Source organism: Onychostruthus taczanowskii, unplaced genomic scaffold, assembly GCF_017590055.1.
Source record: "Onychostruthus taczanowskii isolate IOZ18803 unplaced genomic scaffold, ASM1759005v1 scaffold33, whole genome shotgun sequence".
Classification (NCBI taxonomy): domain Eukaryota; kingdom Metazoa; phylum Chordata; class Aves; order Passeriformes; family Passeridae; genus Onychostruthus; species Onychostruthus taczanowskii.
The window spans coordinates 3,624,897-3,647,375 of NW_024500683.1; the positions used below are offsets into that span (position 1 = coordinate 3,624,897).

The 22,479-nt window shown below is 35.3% G+C and overlaps 1 protein-coding gene across 1 annotated transcript in view; it reads right to left on the reverse strand.

The window, feature by feature from the left end:
* The window catches only part of ADGRB3 (adhesion G protein-coupled receptor B3), a 439,699-nt gene that overhangs the window by 10,042 nt on the left and 407,178 nt on the right, over positions 1–22,479 (reverse strand). Inside the window, exons 23-28 of the mRNA XM_041410625.1 lie at positions 21,715–21,813; positions 21,231–21,402; positions 14,643–14,738; positions 13,260–13,299; positions 10,042–10,685; positions 412–447 (exon numbers count right to left, since the gene is read on the reverse strand). Of these exons, the coding sequence (XP_041266559.1) occupies positions 412–447; positions 10,042–10,685; positions 13,260–13,299; positions 14,643–14,738; positions 21,231–21,402; positions 21,715–21,813 (1,087 nt within the window). The remainder of the gene's footprint in view (positions 1–411; positions 448–10,041; positions 10,686–13,259; positions 13,300–14,642; positions 14,739–21,230; positions 21,403–21,714; positions 21,814–22,479) is intronic.

Below are 22,479 nucleotides of genomic sequence, written 5' to 3' on the forward strand. Positions count from 1 at the left end.
AAGAAAGATAAAAGAATTTATTGAAAATATCTCGAGCAAAGCAAACTTCTGCTGTGATTTAGCCTGTCCTATAAAAGTGTCACTCTTTTCCAGTAAGTAGCTAGCCAGCCAAAAAAAAGAAAAAAAAAAAAACAAAAAAACCAAACCCAGATGAAAATGAAAAGGCAAAGAATTTAAAAACTGAAATCATGATGGTTAATATTGCAATATGACAGTCTGATCTCAGAATATTTTGCAAACAAGTTGCACCAAAGTAGTTTTAATGAATTGTTCATCATGTTCTGTACAGTACCAATTGAACAACCCTATTGCATTTACTATGCCAGAAGGTAAAATCTGCTAAAATGAACACTTCATATTTACTTTTAGGAAAATACTTTTAATATTCAGGAATAATTCAGTAAAACTTACTTCAAAGTCAAGGTCCGAATAACGTGATTTTCTTCTCTATTAAGCAGTAAAAAAAAAGAAGAAAGAGGTTTTATTAACAAGGGGACTATTCAAATCATATTAATGAGTCTAAATAACATTCTTTTTTTTCCTATTAGGTATATATTAGGTATTTTGTAAGAAGATAGAGGTTTTTATCTTGATAATTTAAGAGTAATATGTGTCTTTGCATAGTTTATTAGACCAGTATCATTATTTTTTCTCTGAACTAAACAAGAATGCATTTCAGTGGGATGCATAATGTGCATGTTATTTGCATGCAATTGAACCTGTTGGTGTATAAAATATTTCTATACTTTCTGTGATATTTGAAAATTATAATAATATTTATACAATTTTACACAGGTACCTACACATATCTATGATTTAGATTTTTTACAGGTTTACAGAAATTGATTCTTTCCTACATCAGGCTTACATTGGTACAACTCCATTGATTTTAATGGAATAAATGACAGCAAAATCAAGCCGAAGCCATAGCTTCAGCTTGTTTGTTTGCAATGGCAATCTGAATGGAGGAAGCAATGACTTTGTTTTAAACTTATGACAAATCTGATTCAAAGCATCTGATATAAAGCAAGAATGATTTACTAGTGAAGTAATCACTTGTATAAAATGCAACAGAATGTGATTGCTTAGACATGTTACAAATAATTTAGCACAGAAGTTTTTAGATCCAAAAAGAAATCAATTATAAAGTAAAATTATGTCAAAAAGAAGCAGAAATATTATAAAGAAGGGATAAAAATATTTTTTTCTTTTAAAGTTGGAAATTAAATGGCTTGCAATAGATTAAAGAGATGTAGAAAGAATAAGCTAGGTTGTGAGAGCTGAAAAGAATGCAAAAAAATTGAGAATGAGAAAAAGATACATTCATCTTCAGGAAGGAGGGTTAAAGAAGAAAAAAGTACTCCCAAACTCAAAAAGGCTTGCTGCTGAAGCTTAACCCTAATTTTTATGATAGGGTATGATGGCTTTAAGTCACTGTGAAGGAATCTTTTCACACTGCATTTAATTTCTTCAGTGAAGAAGAATCCAACTCACTAAGTCAAGAGGAAGAATGTTTCTGATTTTGATTTTATTTGGTTTAACAAACCTGCGGGTTGTAGTAAGCTGCTTTGTTTGGCTGAAATTGAAAGGAATGATTTTACAAGTCTTCCAGCTGTAAAAAGTGGAAGATGTTTGGTCTCTGAGCCCTTGATTATACCACTTTGTGACATGTTGTCTGGTTTTGTAGTAAAATTTTAATGCTCCAATCCACAATAATATAAGGAATATTACTGCAACGCTGTCGACACTGATGCCTAAAGGGTTCTGAGGCTCTATGAAAGAACAGTCTAAGTTAAAACAACCAACAAAACAAGCTTTGGATAAGCTATCTTTAATCATAAAGGCTTGATTTAAAGAGAATCTATGCATTTGTGATGAGGAATGATCTACTTTTAAGGTACAATAGACCACATCTACCACTGAAAAGGCTCAGTGGCTACAAAATAAGAAATATGTACAACAGATAATGCAGTGAAATTTACAGAAGTAACTCTGAAAAATGTTTGATAAAGCTATTTTTAAGTTAGAGTTCCGTAACAAACCTGATACCATTGTATCCTAAGTAAAAATATAGCAAATTTAGGAAAAAAAATGTTCAGCTGTCTAGGTACTGTGATTTGTAAAACTGAAACATTTGTATATTGCTTTGTGTGCTTGACTGCAGTGAAAATATTCCTGGCAAAGCTGGATTATTAGGTTTTGCACCCAGACAACTCTATCACTCTTTACATGGTGAAAATACATATCTAACTGCAAAATATTTAGTTGTGCTACTGTCAGAGAGAGGCAAGTATTGCAATTCTGCTGTTTACATCAGTTATGACCAAATAGGTCATATACCTCAGGTTGTTCTCAGTGAGGATTTTTCTAGGGCTCAACAAGAACCTATCACAAAAACATTTATTTTAAACTTATATAGTAAGGAACATCTGTTCTGTGCTTGTGCTTCACGTTTTTTTGCATGGCTGCATACAATGAAATACAGCACAAGTGTTGCCTGAGCATAAAACATAAAATGTGTGTAACTGCCACAGGAGCAGCAAAGTTCTGCAAGTTTTGAAAACCAAAGGATGCTGGTTATGAATGTGATCCTGAACCATGGAAAGTTATTTGCAGTATTGTCACTGACACCACTAGGTACACGATCAGGTCCTCCTGGCTGCTATGTCATTGTCCTGAAATGATAGCAGTGTTATTTTTTGAGAAGGGGAACGTATTCAGAAGCATGAAGTCACTGGGAAACTTACAAGGATGAAGGAGTTTCCTTCAGTCTCAACTGGAAGTTGAAATTTTACTCAATTGTTCTAGTTTCTGCATGATATATAACAGCCATGAAAATATTGCATTAATTTTGGCTGCATATATTCTTTTCTTCTTATATGAAGTTTGTTATGTTTCCTTTGGCTGAGGAAAATGGAGTTTTCTACACATACCTAAATGCTTTCAGAAATCAACCATCTAGCTAATTCTACAGATCAAACTGACAAAAGGCAATTTAATGGAGTAAGGGGGGAAATATCCTTGTGTCAAATGAGCTGCTGAGCTGGTCACACCAATATGTTTCCTTTCAAAAAGCTGTTCCCTTTATGTACCAGCAAAACTGAGAATTATTTTAGCAACACAAAAATTACACTAGAAGTTCGTGGGTTTTTCCCAAGGATCAGTTGGAGATTCACTTGAGTATTGATGTTAAAAGAATACAAATAACAAAAAACTGTAAAAGATATTATCTATCTAGGTTTGCCTCATTTAGTATTTTGAATTTGACCAGGTTCTGCTATGGTGAATGATATAGAGAAGGGCAAGTATAAAGTCACATTTCTACCACAATATCTTCTGTAAGTCTTCAGTAGTTTCAGAATTTCCTTGGGATGAGCTTATTCTAAAATCTAAAATGTGCTGGGGTAGTGAATTCCAATTTAAATACATAAAACATGACAAAGGAAATTATGCTGTTTATCCCTTTGACAGTTCATTTGATGTTCCTCTTTTTGATATTATAGGAGATATGAATAATAGTTTCCTATTTGCTCCTCACTCATCTGTTCTCCAAGCTGAAGAGCCCCAGATGCTGGGGAATGCAGGGGTCAGTAATAAAGGGAGTGTGTAGCATCCCCAGGAGTGTATAAAAAACCTGAAGATCCATGCAATGAGTCAGTGGCTGGGAGTTAGCTGGTATAATTCTGAAAAAAATGAGGGGTATGGGTAGGCTTCAACCCATGTACAATTACCAATGCTACAAAAAAGGGATCAATTTAAGCAGGCAAGGGTGTGATAGACCTCTTTGTCAGTGACAGGTCTGCACTGCTGCTCTACACTGTAAGAAGCAAAGTAATGCCCATAAACTGGGGAAATTTCAGAGAGTAGCAGCAAAAAGTTCTTTTAGGAGGAATGGATAAAAGAGTGATGCAGATTTGTGTAGCACTGTCACTGAAAGAAGCTTGTACTGAAACTTTAGAAGGATATAAATATTGATAAACAAAACCGGTATGGGAAAAACCTGGAAAAAATCAGAATTGGTATTGGGAAAAAAGTAAGTTTATGCAACTATGCAATAATTGCTGAGAAAGCCCTTCACTGTAGTCTTGAAAGCGAAGTTTGACTATGTTTTAGAGAAATATATTGTAGAGTGTTCTTGCATTGATAGAAAAGATGACCTGACAAAAATTTTTCCATCTCTGATTTCTATGGCTCTTTAATCTTAACTGATAAAACCCATTTTATGTAGAAAAAACCCCTTACCCTTCAAGCCAGAGCCAAAATAAAACTCTGTGGAAAGAGATTTGTGGTAGTAATTTATTTTAAATCAATTTTACTTTGTGCTAATCATGTATAGCTTCTCTGTGTAATTCCAGAACAACTTTAAACTCTGCTGAGGGACAAAAATAGAATTTCGAAGAATAATTTCCATACACCAGCACACACTAACCCGCTGGCACCAGGAAAAGAGCTGCTCCTACTAAAAGACTAATAAAATCCCTCTCCGTGTCTGTAAAATGACAAATTCCTGTTTTTCTCCTTATTCTACTCTGCATTACACCACTATCTGATTAATTACATCAGATACTCCTAAAGATATATTTCATTGTGCAAAGCATAATTGAAACCAGAGATACCATATTATAGAGAGGCCTATAACCATGCTTCCATTAATATAAAGTCTTATTATCAGCAGTTTGTAATTCGCTCTGAGATGAGATTTGACACACAAGATCTTAGCCTGAGGAGGATTTTTTTCTAGAACAAAAGTAAAGAAAATTCTTATTTGGCCCTCAGAGATATAAAGGTGGAACATGGAGAGATGTTTTTGATTTTAAATGCTTTTGTGTATATATAACTGAAAAACACTCTAGTTTTTGAATAGAAGATTGTTGGCTACTAGTTCATAACATGAGCTAGACATAAAGGCAGCAAATGTTCATGAAAAAAATAATTTAACGTGAGAATTTTAAGTCTTTAAAACACGCTAGCAAATTTAGTACGCCAATACACAGCATAAACATAACTTCAAGGATTTCACTTTAAAAGTATTATGACAAATTGCTGTGGCCTGTTGCTCCCTACTTTTATAGGGCAGCCTGCATATTTATTTACTCAGTCAATTAAGACCACTTGCTTTGTGTTTCTGAATACTTTGAGGGAAAATGTAGCACTTGTTAATTAGGCAATGATTGTATAAAGTCTGCAATATATGCTGCATTTTACAAGACTGACTAAAACTTCAGTTTTTCACATCTTCAGTTACTACAATAAACTCTGCCTGATTCTACCCCCACGTCTGTAAGATACTCTAAAAATAAGCTGCATCAGTTTCTGAAGTCAGAGGACTCTGGGACCTACTCACTCAAGTGAAAGAAAGAGAGGGTTGTTATAGGGCTAGACTTCATTTTACTGAGAGTCACAAAATTGGCAAGAGCCGTCTCCACAGCTTATTGAAGAATGAAATGAGGAATGGGAGGGATAGAAATCTGAGATACAGAATGCCTGAAAATAAATGCAATGTGGACACATGATAAAGAAGAAATTCCTGTGGTGCTCATCTCTCTATTTTTGTTCTCTTTTTTTGTTTTACTTCTCATGTCATAAATCAAAATGACTGCACAACATTTTGCTTTTTTTTTTCTGCTTGATGCTCTGGTACTTTATTGATGAGATTGACTCTTTTAACTTTTTATTTTTTCCCCTCTTTTCCTGGTTTGGGGATTTCATTATTATTATTTTAGACCTTGTTCCTTCCCTGCTGTTTTTATCTCATTCTTCCTAATATCTTCATTTTGTTTTTTCTCCATTTCGGCCATATTTCCTACCTTTTTTTTGAATGTCTTTTTCTGCTCTTTATCTTTATCTATCTTTAATTTTTCTTTGCTTGCTATCTTAAACACATCCCTATATTTTCTCAGCTGTAACAGTATTTTCTTCCTTAAGTCCCCTATCAGTGATTTGGCCAAGGACCTACAGAATTGACTGTCTTTGAATGTATTAAGAGCTCTCATAAATGAATACAGAAGGATTATTTTGGTCACACAATCAGCTTACAACACATGAAGATCTCACAGCAGAATCTGACAGAGAAAAATAAAGAAGATAAGAGTCTGGAAAGAGAATTCCAGTTCTTTACAAGACAAATAATTTGTGAAGTCCTTCCTTCCTGTTCTTATAAAGCACATGACATTTCCCCACCCTCCCCCGCTTAAAAAATGTTTCTATTGCCTGCATTTGCATGCTTTTAATTTTATAATTTTTATAGTCTTTGTCCTCTTTCAGCTCTTTTCCATTTCTGCTCACATTACATCAACCATATTTCCCTTCAAAGAACCGTTCATTCTTCTTCCACAAAGCTAACAATGCAAGTCTTCACAGATATCTACTTCTTGATACATTTTTTTGCCCAATAAAAAGACATTAATTACTTTTCCTGGAGATATGTTTCCCAGATCAGCTTCTTCCTCTACATTTAAACCTTCTAACTTTCCTCTGCATCTAAGTGTCTGGGAATGCAATACTTCACTTCAAAGTAATTTCATTTTAATGAGCACAACACTCAGTGTACATTTTCAAAACAAAAACCATTCCAAAAGACTGTATTGAGTGTTCTCTTCATTAAAATCAAAACACTTTGAACTGAAGGAGCATACTACAAGCCACTTTGATGACAAGGTAGCAAAGCCAGTTTTAATCCATGCATATAAGGAATGTTCAGGAGATTAACCAGATGTTTGATTAGTCTTCCTCAGAAACTCTGTGTTGTGCTAATATGCCTGCCTGTGCCTATTAGCACATAAGTACTGTTGGGTGCATACCAAATAAAATAAGAATCACCAGTTTGCACATTGCAAATCTGCACATTCTTAAATTTATACTTATCTGGGTAATACTTGTATGTAAATATTATGGCATTTTCAAACCATCTTTTGCAAACTAAAATTCCTCCAGACATAGTAAACCATTTAATTGTCCACATCTAAGCATTTCCTTCAGAAAATAAAAATAGATATAAAAGTTTTAGAAGAAAGTTTGTGACAAACAGTAGGATGCATCCGACAAAATTTTGGACATCAACATTTTTGATGCTTGTGTTTGATCTAGTCATTCTGGCTTCCTCTATGGAATCTGAAAAGAGACACAGGCACGTAATTTACTTCATCCTGGAGCAGATGTCTAAAAACAGCCTAAAAATGGCTATTTGTCTCAATTGACTCTATAGGGGAGCCAAATGTGAAGAGCTCTTTTTCCGTTTCAGAAGGGGAATATCTGCATTTAGATATTTAATGGTAGGGGTGATGGATCCTCCCTTCAGAGTTAGAAGTCAGGATATAAGTTTTTTGTGCTGATATTGTAGCTGTGTTCTGACTACAAGCTGATAGGAGGGAGAAGCTTTCTGCTGCTCAGGATCTTCTCCTTTAGAGCTGGTCTAGTTATGCTCTGTCAGGAAAGAGGTGGGCAGTGTGATCTTGAATGTCCTGCTGCAGGTTTTGCTGCTCCATAATGTCTGACAAAACCCTATCTTTTGAAAAGTCTTGCAATCTTCCAAAAAACAAATCCCTTGCCCTCCCTTTTTCACTTTGTTTAAGGCAGCCACAAAAGTTAATCCAGGTGGTCAGTTTCAGCCAATAACATTTTGGGCTTTACCTCAACCCTTGCTTCTTACACAACTGAATAGTAAAAACACAATCACGTTTTTCTGGCTGGATCTGCTTATCAGGATCTGCTTGAGAATCTGATTTTCTTCTACATACAATTTTTATTCATGTTCCTATCTTCAGTTCAGCGCAGCACATCCTCATCAAGTAATGTCAGGAATCACAAAGGTGGACATAAAAGCCAAAATAGTTTCTTTCATTTCTGACCTGCCCTAATATCTGTGCTTTTTTCCTAATCCATGGGATTATGCTGGGTTTCATGAGGTTTACAAACATAACTTGCTTTCTGGACCAAAATACAGCCTGCTAAACTTAGTATGCTTCCCAAGCTAGAAAAGACTACATATTTACTATCTTGTAATATTTTACTGCATTTTCTACTTATTAGCCCCTCCTGAACATAAAAAAGATATACAGAATGGTGACTGAGGTTCCGTGTCTACATCCCATATTAGAGGTAAAGTTAAAATATGATACAAATACAGTTAGAAAAAAAACTTTAAAGGAGCAGTACATTATACTGATCGATTTTCAGGCCTATATTCCAGTGGTGTCAGGAACTATAATTTTGTGTAAGATGAAGTAACTATTATCACAATTTTTACAACTTAACTAACATCTGGTCTTTTTTTTTTTAAGGTGTCCTAGATGAACTTTGCTACCAATGGAAGACAAGAGGCATCACCAGAAAATTATTTATAGTAGAGGTTTGGTGGCATATATGTCCATCTCCTCAAAGAATTATGAATCTTCCTCACATATCCATATGTCTAATATTAACTGGACTGGATTTAAGCCTCTATACCTGATAAAAATGATCTGAAAGATGGCATTGTAGATAGATGGGAAAGGATACTGCTGTAAGGTGACTTTAGCTGTTCTGCTTCTGGGGTTGCATTAAATTTGAGAACTCCTGTGCACCACCTAAGATCTATTAACTAATACACCTGAACTGAGGGCAGTAATTTCTTTAACAATGCAGACTTGCTTTGAAAGAGCCTATCTATCTGAGCACTGAAAGGAAAAGCACCTGAACTATCTTTTAGAAATATTTTGAAAATTTGTTCATGATTATACATATTCACTTTAACAACAACCAAAACACTGATAATTTTTGATTCCTTGCAGATCCACACAATTAATTTTCTATTAATTTTTAAGTTAGATCAAGTCTTGTAAAACTTATGGTAGTACACACACAATATAAACAGCATGGAAAATATTTTACTTTCAAAGCCTGTAAAAACATCTCTTAAAAAGAATCTAAATTCTCATCTTCTGCCGAAACTCTTCATAAAACTTCATCTTCATAAAACTTCAACTCCATTTTAAAAGAAACATCCATAAGTATCCACCATTTATAAAGTATCAGCTACAGTTGCATGCAAAAATTGAAAAATAAGGCTGAGTCTCTGCTTCCTTACACAGACGGGTCTAAACACTGTACAGTAACAGCTAATGACTTCAAGTTTGCACATAAAGTAGAATTTTTCTCCATGTGTAACTTCTTTTAGAGAATGAGGGAGTACCATGTTTTTCTTATTTGTCTTTCTCTGTCCCACAAAATGCCATGTTTCACAACATTTGACATGCTGATGAAATGTATTCCCATTTCTTAAGGAGGTCCAAGTACGAAATCAACTCCAGCTCACTCCTGGCTTTCACAGGTAAAAGCTTAATAAGAATGACAGTATTTGATACTTAGGTCTTAACCATTTATTTCAATAGTTTTCACTTTGAAAATGCTTAAATCCCACAGACAGATTGTAGTAATAACTGAAAGCTGTTTAAAGGCTTTTCAGTTCTTTTGCAATCTGACTGGAATCTGTGATACTCCACACGAAGCCCACCTGTACCTATTGCACACATCAGTTGTACCAATGCCTGCATGCACATGCAAACAAAACTAAATCAGTAATTGGTGAACTATTGGATGGAAGAATCCAAGATTTACACCAATGAGAGCAGAATCAGACCTATCATATCTGAGACAGATATGATTGTCAGCAATAAAATGGCAAATATTTTCAACTGCATGTGCTTGCAGGTAGGGCCAATGATTAGCACTTGTATCTTGCAGGAATAGATTTTCTTCTCATATCAACAGAGAATTTTCCAGTGGACTTTACCTGGTAGGTCACGAAATCCTCGGCAGTCGTGTGGAATGTTAAATCTCCAGAACTATATTGTTTCATACAGACTGGCTCTGAAACTTTAGTCTTGTTTTCTAGGTATAAACACTTCTGATAATAAGAGAAATATGAACAGCAGTGTATGATCCCAAACAATAATTTATACTGAATTAAAACATTAGCTTCACCCCTTAGACACAAGACACAATTTATTGTCTTATCACAAAATTAGAACAACAGAGCATGCAATTTGTTTATGCACCACTGACCTCTAAAGAGCTCATTGATATTGTGGATCCAGTTTCACTTCTTGATAATCCTGCATTGTCATCCAGCTCTGAGGCAATGAAATTCTTCACTGCTGTGCGGGGCTCAAACGGCAAACTCTGCATATGTTCCTGGGTGGGAAGATGCTGGTCTAAATTGATATTAAATTGGTCCATTACAGAGGGATTCATATTGAACTCGGGATTAACTTTGTAGTGCAACAGCCTTTCATGAGGCAAGGTATCCATGCCTATATTCATTTTGCTTTCATCTTTCAGTGATGGCTGGGTATTCACTGAGCCCCGGGGCATGACTATATAGTCGCTCTCTATCATCCGTTCTTGAGGATGGACTATGTCCATATCTGCACCTCTCAAATTATCGTCAGTGCATAAATACACAGTCCTCCGCAGCTCGCTGTTGTCTTTTTTCAAGCACTGATTGGCCAGTTCACTCATACTCATAGGCATGTGGAGACCTGTTGGCTGCTGGATGATGACTTTGGAGATGATGTTTCCAGGCAAGGTTGAATAGCTCATTCCTTCTGGGTTTGGTCCCTTTTCCTCCTCTTCATCATTCAGTGAAATTCTAGAAAGTGTTCCTGTTATAGTGGCTGCTCTGCAAGGTCCAATGTCTTTATGCAGAACTGTGGGTCAGAGAACAGGATTCTTACAGCATGAAACCATATCAACCTAACACTGCTTTTTCTTGTGACTTTATCTAGCAGCGCTTCCTTTACCAGTGCTTCTTCCAAATTATTTTCTTTCCACTTATTAACTTTCATTTTATAAATATTGTTTTTGGAAAAGCTTTTCTGAGGTTTTAGGTTTTTTATTCTCTTAATTTACTCTGTACAATGACAGTGATCTCTGACCAGCTTCAGTCATTTATATTAATTAAAACCACTTCATTTGTTCCTACTGACTTCTGTAGATTTAAGGAGACTTACAGCTTAAGCACTGCCTGTGGAACTTAAGCACAAACTTACAGCTTAAGCACAAGCCTGCCATGTGGAACTCATTAAAGGTTTTCCAAAAAATTACACTATGACATCCCTACTGCCATTATTAACTCCACACAACCTTCTGGAAAATGTCAAACAGATTGTAAGGCAGAATCATTTTGTCAATCCATTGTAATGACCTACCATAACATTATAACTATGAGCATGTGTTCCTAAATTCATAAATGTTCCTTTTCCCTGACTTTTAAAAAACCTTCTCTGTTAAATTATGTTTTAAATAAAAGTGACAAAAGAATCACCACATTGGGAAGAAATTCCATTGGTATCAGAAAGAATATTTTACTGCATCTGGAAAGGTTATAAGGACTATAAACATGTTTTATAGCAGAGTCATAATCCACTTCTGTTCTAGGTCTAGACCTTCCTCGTCAAACTTGTAGCAACATTCACCGATTTTTTGGGGGTGAAATTTACGTGTAAAAGTTACTAATCCTGTTATAAAAGTCAAAATTTCCAGAAGCATTGACGAATGCTTCAAAAGCAAAGCATCTATTCAATCACAATTATCCATCTTACAAAAAAAAAAAAAGTCTATAATCAAAAATCTGTAATGAAAGAAAAAGGGTAGAAAACAATTAAAGTAGCCAATTACTGGGCTTATTCTAGCTGGCTGCAGGAATTTTCTGGTCCTGGTTGAAAATATTTTCATTCACACCAGTGCTATTTTATACAACAAAACCCAGCTCATGGGCTGAGACAGAAAGACAGCTTCAAGTATCTAGGTATTACATTTGCATCTCTTCTGGTTGCCCAAGGGCTCTGATGACCCAGAACCCCCAGTACCCGCCTGTCAGTTCACTGCCTTTTTCCACAGCAAGCAGCTCATAAGACATCTGACTCTCCTTCCTCACACTAAACTAACTCTCATTTTTTCCCTTATGAAAACAGTCATTTGTCTCCTAATCAATTGTGCACAAATACCTGAACTCAGTGTCTGCTTCATTGTTTCCAGTGACACTTGTTCAGCTATTTCAAACAGTGAGCTATCCTTAAATTTTTCATTATCAGAAAGTGAGTTCAAATGCTTATCAGGTAAAGCCTGTTCATAACATCATTCAGAGTCAATCTCCTTTAGGACACCTCTGACAAGGCCCTCTGTACTGCAGAGCTATGTTATCACAGAAATGGGAATTACATGGAACAATGATGGATTTTTGTCTACATTGGATGGTGACACACAGGCATTTGTGTTACAATGCCCTATCCTGATTCCTCCAAAATACATGTGCATATTAAAAATTATCCGTAGGGAAGAACTAAGTCTATATAGCAAGAAACTCAATTGGCAGTTTTTTAAAGGTGGGTGAGTGGAAACTCAATCTTCACCTTAATGAGATCAGCTTTCAGCTTTCTTGGCTCCACATTTAGCCAGTGAAGTGAGAGTGTCCTTCAGGTGGCTGATGCAGAGCAGCTAAATCAGGCTTCTGCTCTGACTCACCCTGTAGAGAGGACACACTCTCTCTTTCTCTTTCCTTTTAGTGAAAACTGAGGGTGTTTGGCAAGACTGTTTCCCTAGGAAAAACTGTCCTTTGGAAATATCTCCTAGATGAAAAAAATTCTGTAGAATTTAAATAGCAATTTATTTTATACTGCACTATTTAAACAAGGTTGGCAAATAAATAGCTCAAAATGTGTTATCTTTAACAATGTCTGAAACAAACACAGTCAACTGATTAAAGATCACACTACTGAAATATCTTTAAAAAATGTGCAACTTTTTTCATTAAAGTGGAACAAAACTTTATTTTCTTAAACTATTGTTGATTTCACTTAGGGTCCTAAAAAACATACCCTCTTTAAAATGAACACAAATTGATGCATCCTTCATATACACAGCAGTCAAGATACACTATTGTTTTTGGTTGTTAACGTAAAATGATGTTTTCACATTTGCTTGTGTACCAGGGAAGGAAAGCTTAATGCATTAAGAATTATCTTCTTGCCACAACTATTTGCTTTCTAATAGACAGTCACACCTTTGACTACTTTCCAAATGCTCAATTCTAGTTAATGGCCTTAGTAACATAATAAAATAATGTATTCGCAAGGTGACATAATTTTTCACATTTTCTTTTGTTTAAATTAATAAACATTTCCTATAAACAGCCAAACCCCAATATTTTTCTGATTTTCACTTCACAAGAAACTTGTACAAGACTACTTTTTGTTGGCTAAACACCCTCTCAATGTTCTTACCTGACCGACAAGCAATGTCTACATCCTTCTCAAAATCAGTCTGTAACAAGAAACAGTGAATCAGAACAGCCATTAATAATTCCAAAATAAACCACAATTCCTTTTTGCCAACTAGCACTTCCAAAATGTCCTACTTACAGGGTCATAGTCTGTTAAAAGTGGTTTCTTGTTGCTGAGAAGGTGAAGTGTATTGTTTTACAACAGCAGAGCTTTACAAAGTTTCCTAAAGTGTAACTGGGTGGTTTTCAAAGTATACTGCCTGACCAGAAAAAATAAAATAAAATAGGTGGAAGTAGAGTATATAATTTTAATAAAATGATACAGTGTATAGTTTTTAAGGTATATGGAAGAGTAACTTCTACATCTCACCAAAGGATTTTCTTTAAGGAAGAGTTTCATGGTAATGTTATGAAAAGAGGTATGAAAAATAGCCTGCAATACAAATTACTATGAATAAGTGTAATTCAAATAGTCCATCCTGTTTGAAACTTCATTAATTTGTGTAAATGAAGTGCTGATGTTATGAAAATTCCTGTAATTTTTTTCTATTATTGTAGTCATATAAAATTTTTGTACTCCCTGAAAACAACTATTGTTCATTTCATTATGCAAAAATCGTGAGAACAAGAATTTTAACAGTTGGTAATCAAAGCACAGTTCTCCTAGTTAAACAAAACTATTTATTCTGTTAGACAATTTATTTACTTTTTATTTTTATTTTCACAAGAAGTTTATTCCATGCTAAATATTCAGTAAAACCGATCTCTTTCTTGCTTGTGAAGTCCAAACATTAAATTCTTTTTTTGAGTCGTCATTTTGAAGGGCATCTGCTTGTACCTTGCATTCTTGCTGAGCCTTGCATGTCTTTAGAGCCTGATTCTGACCCCATTACAGTCAATGACAAACTGTTCAAAGTGAAGAGACCACTATGTTGTCTTAATCCATTATGTAATAATATTAGCAAAATTCACTATCTCTTCATTTAACACGCAAAATATGTTCTCCCTGTAGAATGTCTATCACTTTCTCCTTATCTTTGAGAACATTTTTCAACACCTTATGAAGGGAAATACATCAGTACTCTTTACACCAACACTAGAAAAAGTCACAATATATTATTAAATTGGTTTTTATTCTCCTATATAAGATTCTTTTGTCCTAAAAAACACAGGTAGAAAATACTAAGTCACTGTGCTCCACTAAATAATCACACCAACAATTTAAAACTAGCTAAGATATTTAAGCAAGCAGATGAAAACCTAAACAGTCTTTCACTTAGGTGTTAATGTTTCAGCTATGTAAACTTGCCACATACAGTACAGTAAGTTTTTCTTTCTGTTAGGAACACTAAATTCATAGGCAAAGAAGAAAATAAAAGCTAACCATGATTTGAGCATGTCCATTAGGAAAAGAACTTGAAGAATCTGCATTGATTGGATCCTGGCAATTTCTTAGCCGACATCTGAAAGCGTCTTGAACCTGTGAAAAAAATATCTTATACTGATTCTTGTGTAACATCAGAGACTCCTAGTAGAGATTAAATTAAATCATATGGAATATGATGCATGACTTTTCTTTAGCCCACTTCATAAATCAGAGGCAATAAATATAAATGCCTATTTCTGTAATTTCATACATTTGTTATACTTGGTGGCTGCTATAAATTTGTCAGTTTATCACACTGAGACCACAGAATTAGTTTTATGTACGGCCAGAATTAGCTACTAGACAGTGATTATATAGTATTTAAGCCGCATTTGTCTTGGTGATAGTTTTTGGCTTTTTCTTATTCACTTTGGTAGACATCTGACAACAAGATTAATAGATATACTTCTAACCATTGCAAGATAAAAGTGTATCTTCTTCTTGATAAATGTATGATTCTTGAAAGACAATTCTTTACACTTATTGTAATCAGACAGTTATTGAAATCGGTTCTTAATAATTATTGTAATCTCCTAATGGTACTTTAAAGTATTAGTCTATTTGAAAGATATTACTGACTCCAATAATAATCTTTAGCTCCATATATAGGGAACCTAATGCATCTCTTCTAGGAATAAAATTCTCCAGATTCTTTTCAATGAGAGCACACGAAGAAAAGTGGACTTTTTGCACATACACAGATTTCTTGAAAGTACAAAAGCAAGATGTGACTTGGGAAACAGGGAGTTGGTTTCGTGATCCAAATTCTCGTTCAAATATAAAAGTACTATGAATGAAATGCCTAAAAAAACTACATTCCATTTATTATCTGTAAAAATTACTTGATGTCTTATTCAGAATAATTAAAAGGGATAAAATTGTCTTCTACTCATGGACATTTTGTGAACAGCAGAAGAAGATAATTCATAAATTGTTGCTGGTGAGAAGCTGTCCCCTTTAAATGTATCATATTCTAATGTGAGTTGTTTAGAAGCTATCACAAAAGCAAAAATGAAATTAAAAAACATTCTAAATAGAAAGCAATTTTTTAAAGGCCTCAATCCTTAAATGAATAGGAGTGCTTTGCAGTCTTGACAAGTGACTCTTGCAAGTGAAAGGAACCAAAAATAGGGCTGAAAGAAGAATCAAGCAAGGTGGGAAGGTTTGGATTGATTTCAATCAAGACTTACCACATGTTGTAATTTAAAGTGTGCTGTATTGAAATTCAGATTATGATTTTAGGTCACTACACTTGCTTTGGTTTTCCATGTTTTTGATGTTAATTTAATTTAGCATTTCCCAGTTGCTGCAAATTTAATCCAAGTCTTCTCTCACTTTATCAATGCTGAAGTTAGGTCACACTTCAGAGCTTTATACTCTTGGATAAGCACCGGCACAGTGATTTGACAAAAAATATAATAAAAAATGCTTCCTTCAAAGCATCCCCAGCTGTGCTGAATCTCATCTCCAGGTACATGATGCTTGACCCCAAAGCATTGTTACTTCAGAACACACTGTTTATCTCACTGCACTCTGTACAATGGGCCTCCTAAGTTTTGGGACTCTTTGTTCATGGAGGTTCTCCAGTTCTAATAGGTCTAGAGATCTCAAGAATCTCATTTCATATTTTCAGTGCCTTCTACATCAAAGCAGTGAATCTTGATTTTAGAATCCTCTTAAATGTGCATGCTTCTTACAATGCTTCTAAGGTGCAAGCAGCATATGATCTGAACATGTTAACAGAATGTAAAATGTAGCATTATCCAGGATAGTGACATATGTTTCAATTTCTAGATGTCCTCACTCAAGTCAGAATCAAAATGGTTGAACTTTCTAAATACCAGCTTACTCTTCTGGACTGCTTGTTCAAAATTGTTGTTTGAGTATGTAAAGACTGTGCTTCTTTACATTTTACTTTGAAACATAATCTTGTTTTCCCCCCTGCCTTTTAACATCAGCATACAAGATTTTCTTAGAGCTGGGCAGAGAAGGAGAGACAGATGTGATGAACGTGCGGATACCAGGGAAGTAGTTTCCTTAGCAACAGTAACCAGCTCCAAGCTTTTATAACTTACCCTTGCCCTACTCATGTACTTTTTATTTTTCTCCTGCAATTCTGAAATGTGGGCTCTAGACGCCAACGATGAATTTAATCCAAATGCTCTCTACTCCGCAGAGCACAGCTAAAGAAAAAATTACATGTGGGTTCCTCCCATCACCAGCATTAACATAAGTTACTAAGTGTGATTCAAACCAGCTTTAAAGCATCCTGTGTTCAAGCAGATCAGGCAAACTGTTTTGCTGAGATAGATAAGGTTCAACGCTGATCCCTTGTATCATTTTGTGACACATCCATCACCATCTTCCAATGTCCAATTAGGTGTTTAAACAGCAAGGTGAGGAAAAAAAAAAGAACAACTCTAGGCTCTCTGGGCTAAGAAGGCAAAATGAAGCAATATTATCTAACCACTTTGCATTTTTCTTCCAAAATTTCCAAATTGTCTATGATAGGTCTTATGTTTAAAAAGTATCCTATTCTTTTCAGAAGTTAGGAAATAGAAGTATAGAAAGTTTTAATGTCGTTCCAAAAGACACTGAATTGATGATGGACAGAAATAGGTGACACATCACTTAGTCCTCTTCCAGCTGTACATCTCAGTTGGTGAAAATCCCTGGCTTCCTAATGCAGCTCCTGTCACAAAAGGTCTTCAATACAGTGTGTTAGAGAAAGTAACAAATATTTCCATAATTTAACTTTATATGAATACAACCAAGAGAAAAAAAGGGGCTTTTATATATAATTGTAGAAGTCTGTCTCTTTTTGTGATGTAATGACAATAAAGGCATAGTAAAGCAGGGCTGTCCTCTTTGTTTGAATTTTATGGAGATATATTCCTCCCCAGATTTTTTTTCCCCTGACAGTCAGAATTATTGTTTTGCCTGTGCTGGCATGCTATAAATATTAGATCAATCTTATAGGCTATAACTGAGATAGCTTTCTAGCTGTCATCAAGAGTGACAAATATTCTGGCAGGATTTCCCTGACAGACACTGGCAGAGCTAAATGCTTTTGCAGGCAACCAAAAGTATCAGACTATTCTTTCAGCTGGGAGGCACCATGTGCAGTGCAAAGATGGCACTGCCCACTCTCTTGGCCTGTACTCACCTGAGGGTCTTTGGAGCTGGAAAGCCAGACTCCAAGAGTCTGAAGACTCTGAAGACTGAAACATAACTTACTGGACTTTCATCTCTTTCTGTGTGGTAGACACCTATGACTTTGCTGCTACAAACTGAACCAAGTAAGTTTGGAATTAAAATTGATTCAAGTGCATCAACTTTTACTTCTTTTTGCTTCTTAAGGAAATTTCTATGAACATATGAAAAATAGTGCCTTAATTAATTCCTCAAGTGTTTTGACCAGTTTGCAATTGTGTTCTGTCAAATATAGTTCAATCAGCAATATATCTAGGCTTCTTTGTTTTCCACCAACACCACTGTCATAATTTTGGCCGGAGATAATCTGCTGATTAGTGAATAAGCTGTCTCTGTACATTTACTTCTGCCTAAGTTGTCATGGCTGAAGAAGAAACATTCTCCTCTATTTTGATAAGGCAGAACCTTATCAAACCTTGGTGCTTTCTGGGTCTCACTGGGAAGACTTCCCATGAGGTAATTTTTTAAAAACATCATGTAAATAGATTATTTAGCTGCTTTATAAAATGCCTTTCTTCTAGAATTTTCATGTTAGAACTGTGATGTGTAACAGCTCAGACTGACTTGCTGGAGCAACTTCTGTTAGTTGTTAAACAGAGTAATGACTCTTTGCAGTTATTTTATATATAGGGGGGTGTGTGTGTGTGTGTGTGTGTGTGTGTGTTTGTTTTGCTAAACAAGGAGTGGACAAAATAAACCATAACTAGCTGATTTCCAACACATAAACCTAAAGAAAAGATTCCTCTAGAATCATACTTATAATCCAGTATTTTTGCATAATGCTTACATTAGAAACAGTGAGCTAAAAGTGGTTCCAGTCAAGGTATCCTAAGAATTTGGAAACTGAGTTTACATATAGAAAAGACTAATTCCATCGCAATCACCACAGTTCTAGCTGTGAGTATGATCAGACAGGAATGTTTCTATGAGATGTTCAGCATTAGTGAACCATTCCCTGGGAATGAAGAATTTGCAGCAAACAGCTGTCATTAGAATAGGAAATGCATCTTTAATTCAAGGCTTAGGACATTGTTGGAAGATATCTGTTGATTTTAATCTTTCATCAACAGTCAAAATACATTTTTTTTTCAAACAAGCTCCTGCATTACTGCACTGATGTAAGTTTAACTGCTGCTTTATTATTTTTTTAAAATTTTATTTTATACTGTGCTATGCTAAGTTATATAAAGAATTTCTCATAGATTTTGGTATTTTTTTGACAAAATCAATGATTGATAACCAGATGTATGTCTCAGCCTCTGTGGATCCTTACAAAAGTCACAAGAAAATGGAACTACGAGAGAAGGAAATGGAATTAGAACATCCGGACAAGAAATGAATAGGGGAATTCAGACTGGACTTTAGAAAAAGGTTCTTTGTCCTGGGGGTGGTCAGTCACTAGAACATACTTGGTCATGGCTCCAAGCCATGGTCAGAGTTCAAGGAGTATCTGGACAACTCTTAGTCATATGGCTTAGTTTTAGCTAGTTTTGTGAGGAGCAGGGAGTTGGACTCAGTGATCCTTATGGGTCTCTTCCTACTGACAGTATTCTATGACTCTGTGAAAGATTATGTTCATACTGCTTTAGTTTTGAATGTTTCACATGCAACCTTGAGCAAAAGGTATATATTTTAAAATAATAATTATTAACTAGGACAGTAATTGGGAGGTTGTATGCCCTTTCTGGGCTAATTAATAAATCCCAGTGGATATAAAAAATTTCACAGAGAGGAAATCCAGAATGAAACCACCATCCTTTCTACTGAAAATAGATGCAGTGTCTTACCATTATACTAAAATAATATATGAAATGAGTGCTTTCAGATTTACAGATGAGACTACCCTCTTTCCCAGATGTAAATCATGTTGGGAAAGAAATTGCTGAAGAAAATAAGGGGATTGCAAGAGAGTTCTACATAAAATAGATTTTTCTTGAGTATTATCTCTTAGAATATTTTTATCCTGAACAAAAGGAAAAGTCAAAGAAAAAAGAAAAGGTATTAAATGAGGTAAGCCCCTTCCAGTATGAGAGCTGATAAACCAAGAAATACAAAAACTTACTGCTCCTAACAGAGTGATTAAAGTGAGAAAGAATCAGCACAATGTAAGGTGCTAATTTTTGCAAGACACTGACTTTTTCTTTTAAAATTGAAAATTCATTATTTGGTAAGATAACCACATATGCATACTGTGAAGGACAGTGATATAAATCTCACGCAAAGTGGCACAATGCTGAAAGAATTGAATAAATTATGTCACTCATAATTATTTTTCATTAATGTACTAAATTTCAGTGTCTAAAGGGTGTCAAGAGGTGAAAAGGGAAACCCCTGTGTGAGATTCCTCACTCAGCATTGACAATAAACCTTTCTTGAAACATCTTCCTTGGTTATTTTTTAGTCCTGAGGTTTTGAAATAACTCTTGTCCATCCCAGGGAAACATGCTGGACATTATAATCGTATTTACTGGTGTGGTAAACATCCTGAAGTTGATAAATGACTAGCAAATAGGTATGCCCATGGACCAGGAACTACTCTCCAGTCCAGCTCCACCTGCTCATTTTTGATGGAGGGCCCCATTACCACAGGCCTGCCAAGAAAGCTTTACACTACTGCTCTCAAACCCATCTCAATAAAATGTGGGGTTAGTTAGCAGGTTAGGTAGGTTAGAGAAGCCGTCACCAGAGCCAGATTAAAGAGCACTTGTGTTGGAGCTTTGCCATCTGATTTCAGTGGTGATGAATCCTGTGGCAGGTGGCACTGAGCTGTGAAGGGCAGGCCAGGGTATTGCTATCCTTGCTGTTCTCACAGCACTCATCTGTCTTCATCCTTGCTGTCTCCATAACTTTAGTAGGTACCAGAGTTTGTAGATCTGAGATGGCAGATCTTCTCCAACATAACACATCCTCTCCTTGTGCTCTCTTTCAGGGACAGTATAAGCTGAAAAAATGTTGCATTTGATCCTGCTTTAGAGAGTGTAAAAATCTATAGCTTTTGGTCTTCAGAAGGGCATTCATGTTTGTCTTTTCCTGTACTCGCTGGGAAAGACTAACACTTAGAAATCAACTGTACTTAGGATTGATTAAAAGACACCTTGAATTAAGTTGGTAAAATTTTATACTGCTATTTTGCACTTGGAAAATTAACTTATCTTCCCCTTCTTTCCCTTTTTCTCTTTTTCTCTTTCACTTGTTCCTATGCATCTCACCATAAATTAGTTCTCTCTTTCCATGAAATATATTTCTGCAGAGCAAGCTGTATATAAAATCAAAGAGCAGTTGAGGGATTAACAGGAGCACAGCCCTTTGGAAAACTGGGAAGTCATTTCTCACCTCCCTTCGGAGAATACAATGGACCATGACAATAACAAAGCCTTGTAATGAATCAAATACTGCAAAAAGTATCTGAAATAATATTGATCTTTTGTCTGTCATGGCCAGAACTGCAGACATCCAAGTCAGTGCTAGAAGTGGCAACACCACACAGGAGCTCCAAAGGGATGCCCTATGGAAAAAAAAGAGAAAAGCAGCATATTGAAAAAAATATTAAAAGCCCACCATTAAATAAAACATATTTGAGGATATCACTTTATCAATTTAACTTGAAAATCATAGACAAGAATGTAAGAGTTGTACTTTACGTTCTAAAGAATATCCTGTATTCAGTTAATAAACACATTTGCAATTTTTAAAGAAGTATTTAAATGTGCTTAGCACTTTATACAGTGTTAGCAAACACAGTTGTCATCATCAAACTATTGTCTCACATGCACTGTATAAGATTTGTAACAAGAAGATGTAAATGATCAGGACTAACATGGCATTACTGGCGGTGGTGGCTGACAAAGCTGTTGTTGAAACTACTCCACACTTGGCACATTTGAGCGTCAAACCGCTATGAGGCTCACTCATCTGACTGCAAACAAACAGAACACCCACAAAAAGAACAAAATATTGAATTGTCACCAAAAAACGTTGCTACTGAAATTTAGCTTTTAAATATGACGTCATGCAGAAAAAGTAAGTAGACTTATTCAAGATGAATGCTCTAAATTGTTGCAAAACTGTATTTCGTACTTTACATTACTGTTAGCTTTACATGTTAATGTTATGGGGCTTAATTTCATGCAAACTCTATTTCTTCCACTTAGTCTAAAAAAGGCCCCAAATGTGATCAAAAACTGCTCAGTACACTGAAGGAAACATAAGCACGTGCTAGGATAGACACACAAAGTGAAATCCCTCTATTCAGACCTGATGAAAGACTGTTGCATCCAAACGTGCTTGAGAAAGAGTAGAGGTCACTTAGAAGAGAAGTGTGAAATATGGACCATTACAGAACATTACCAGGGAAAGAAACCTGAAAAATTTATTCAAGCCTCAAATCAGTACGTCCATACTGCATAGACAGATTTTCACTAGTGACCTGCACGGCCCACTAATATCTGGAATGATTTTATTCATGTCACATAAAGGTCTGAATACAGGGCTTGAAACATATGGAATCTGATGAAATAAGTATCAGTTGGTACTAAAAAAGGGTTGGTGCTAAATAAGCGGACCTGTTTTGCCTTTTAATAAA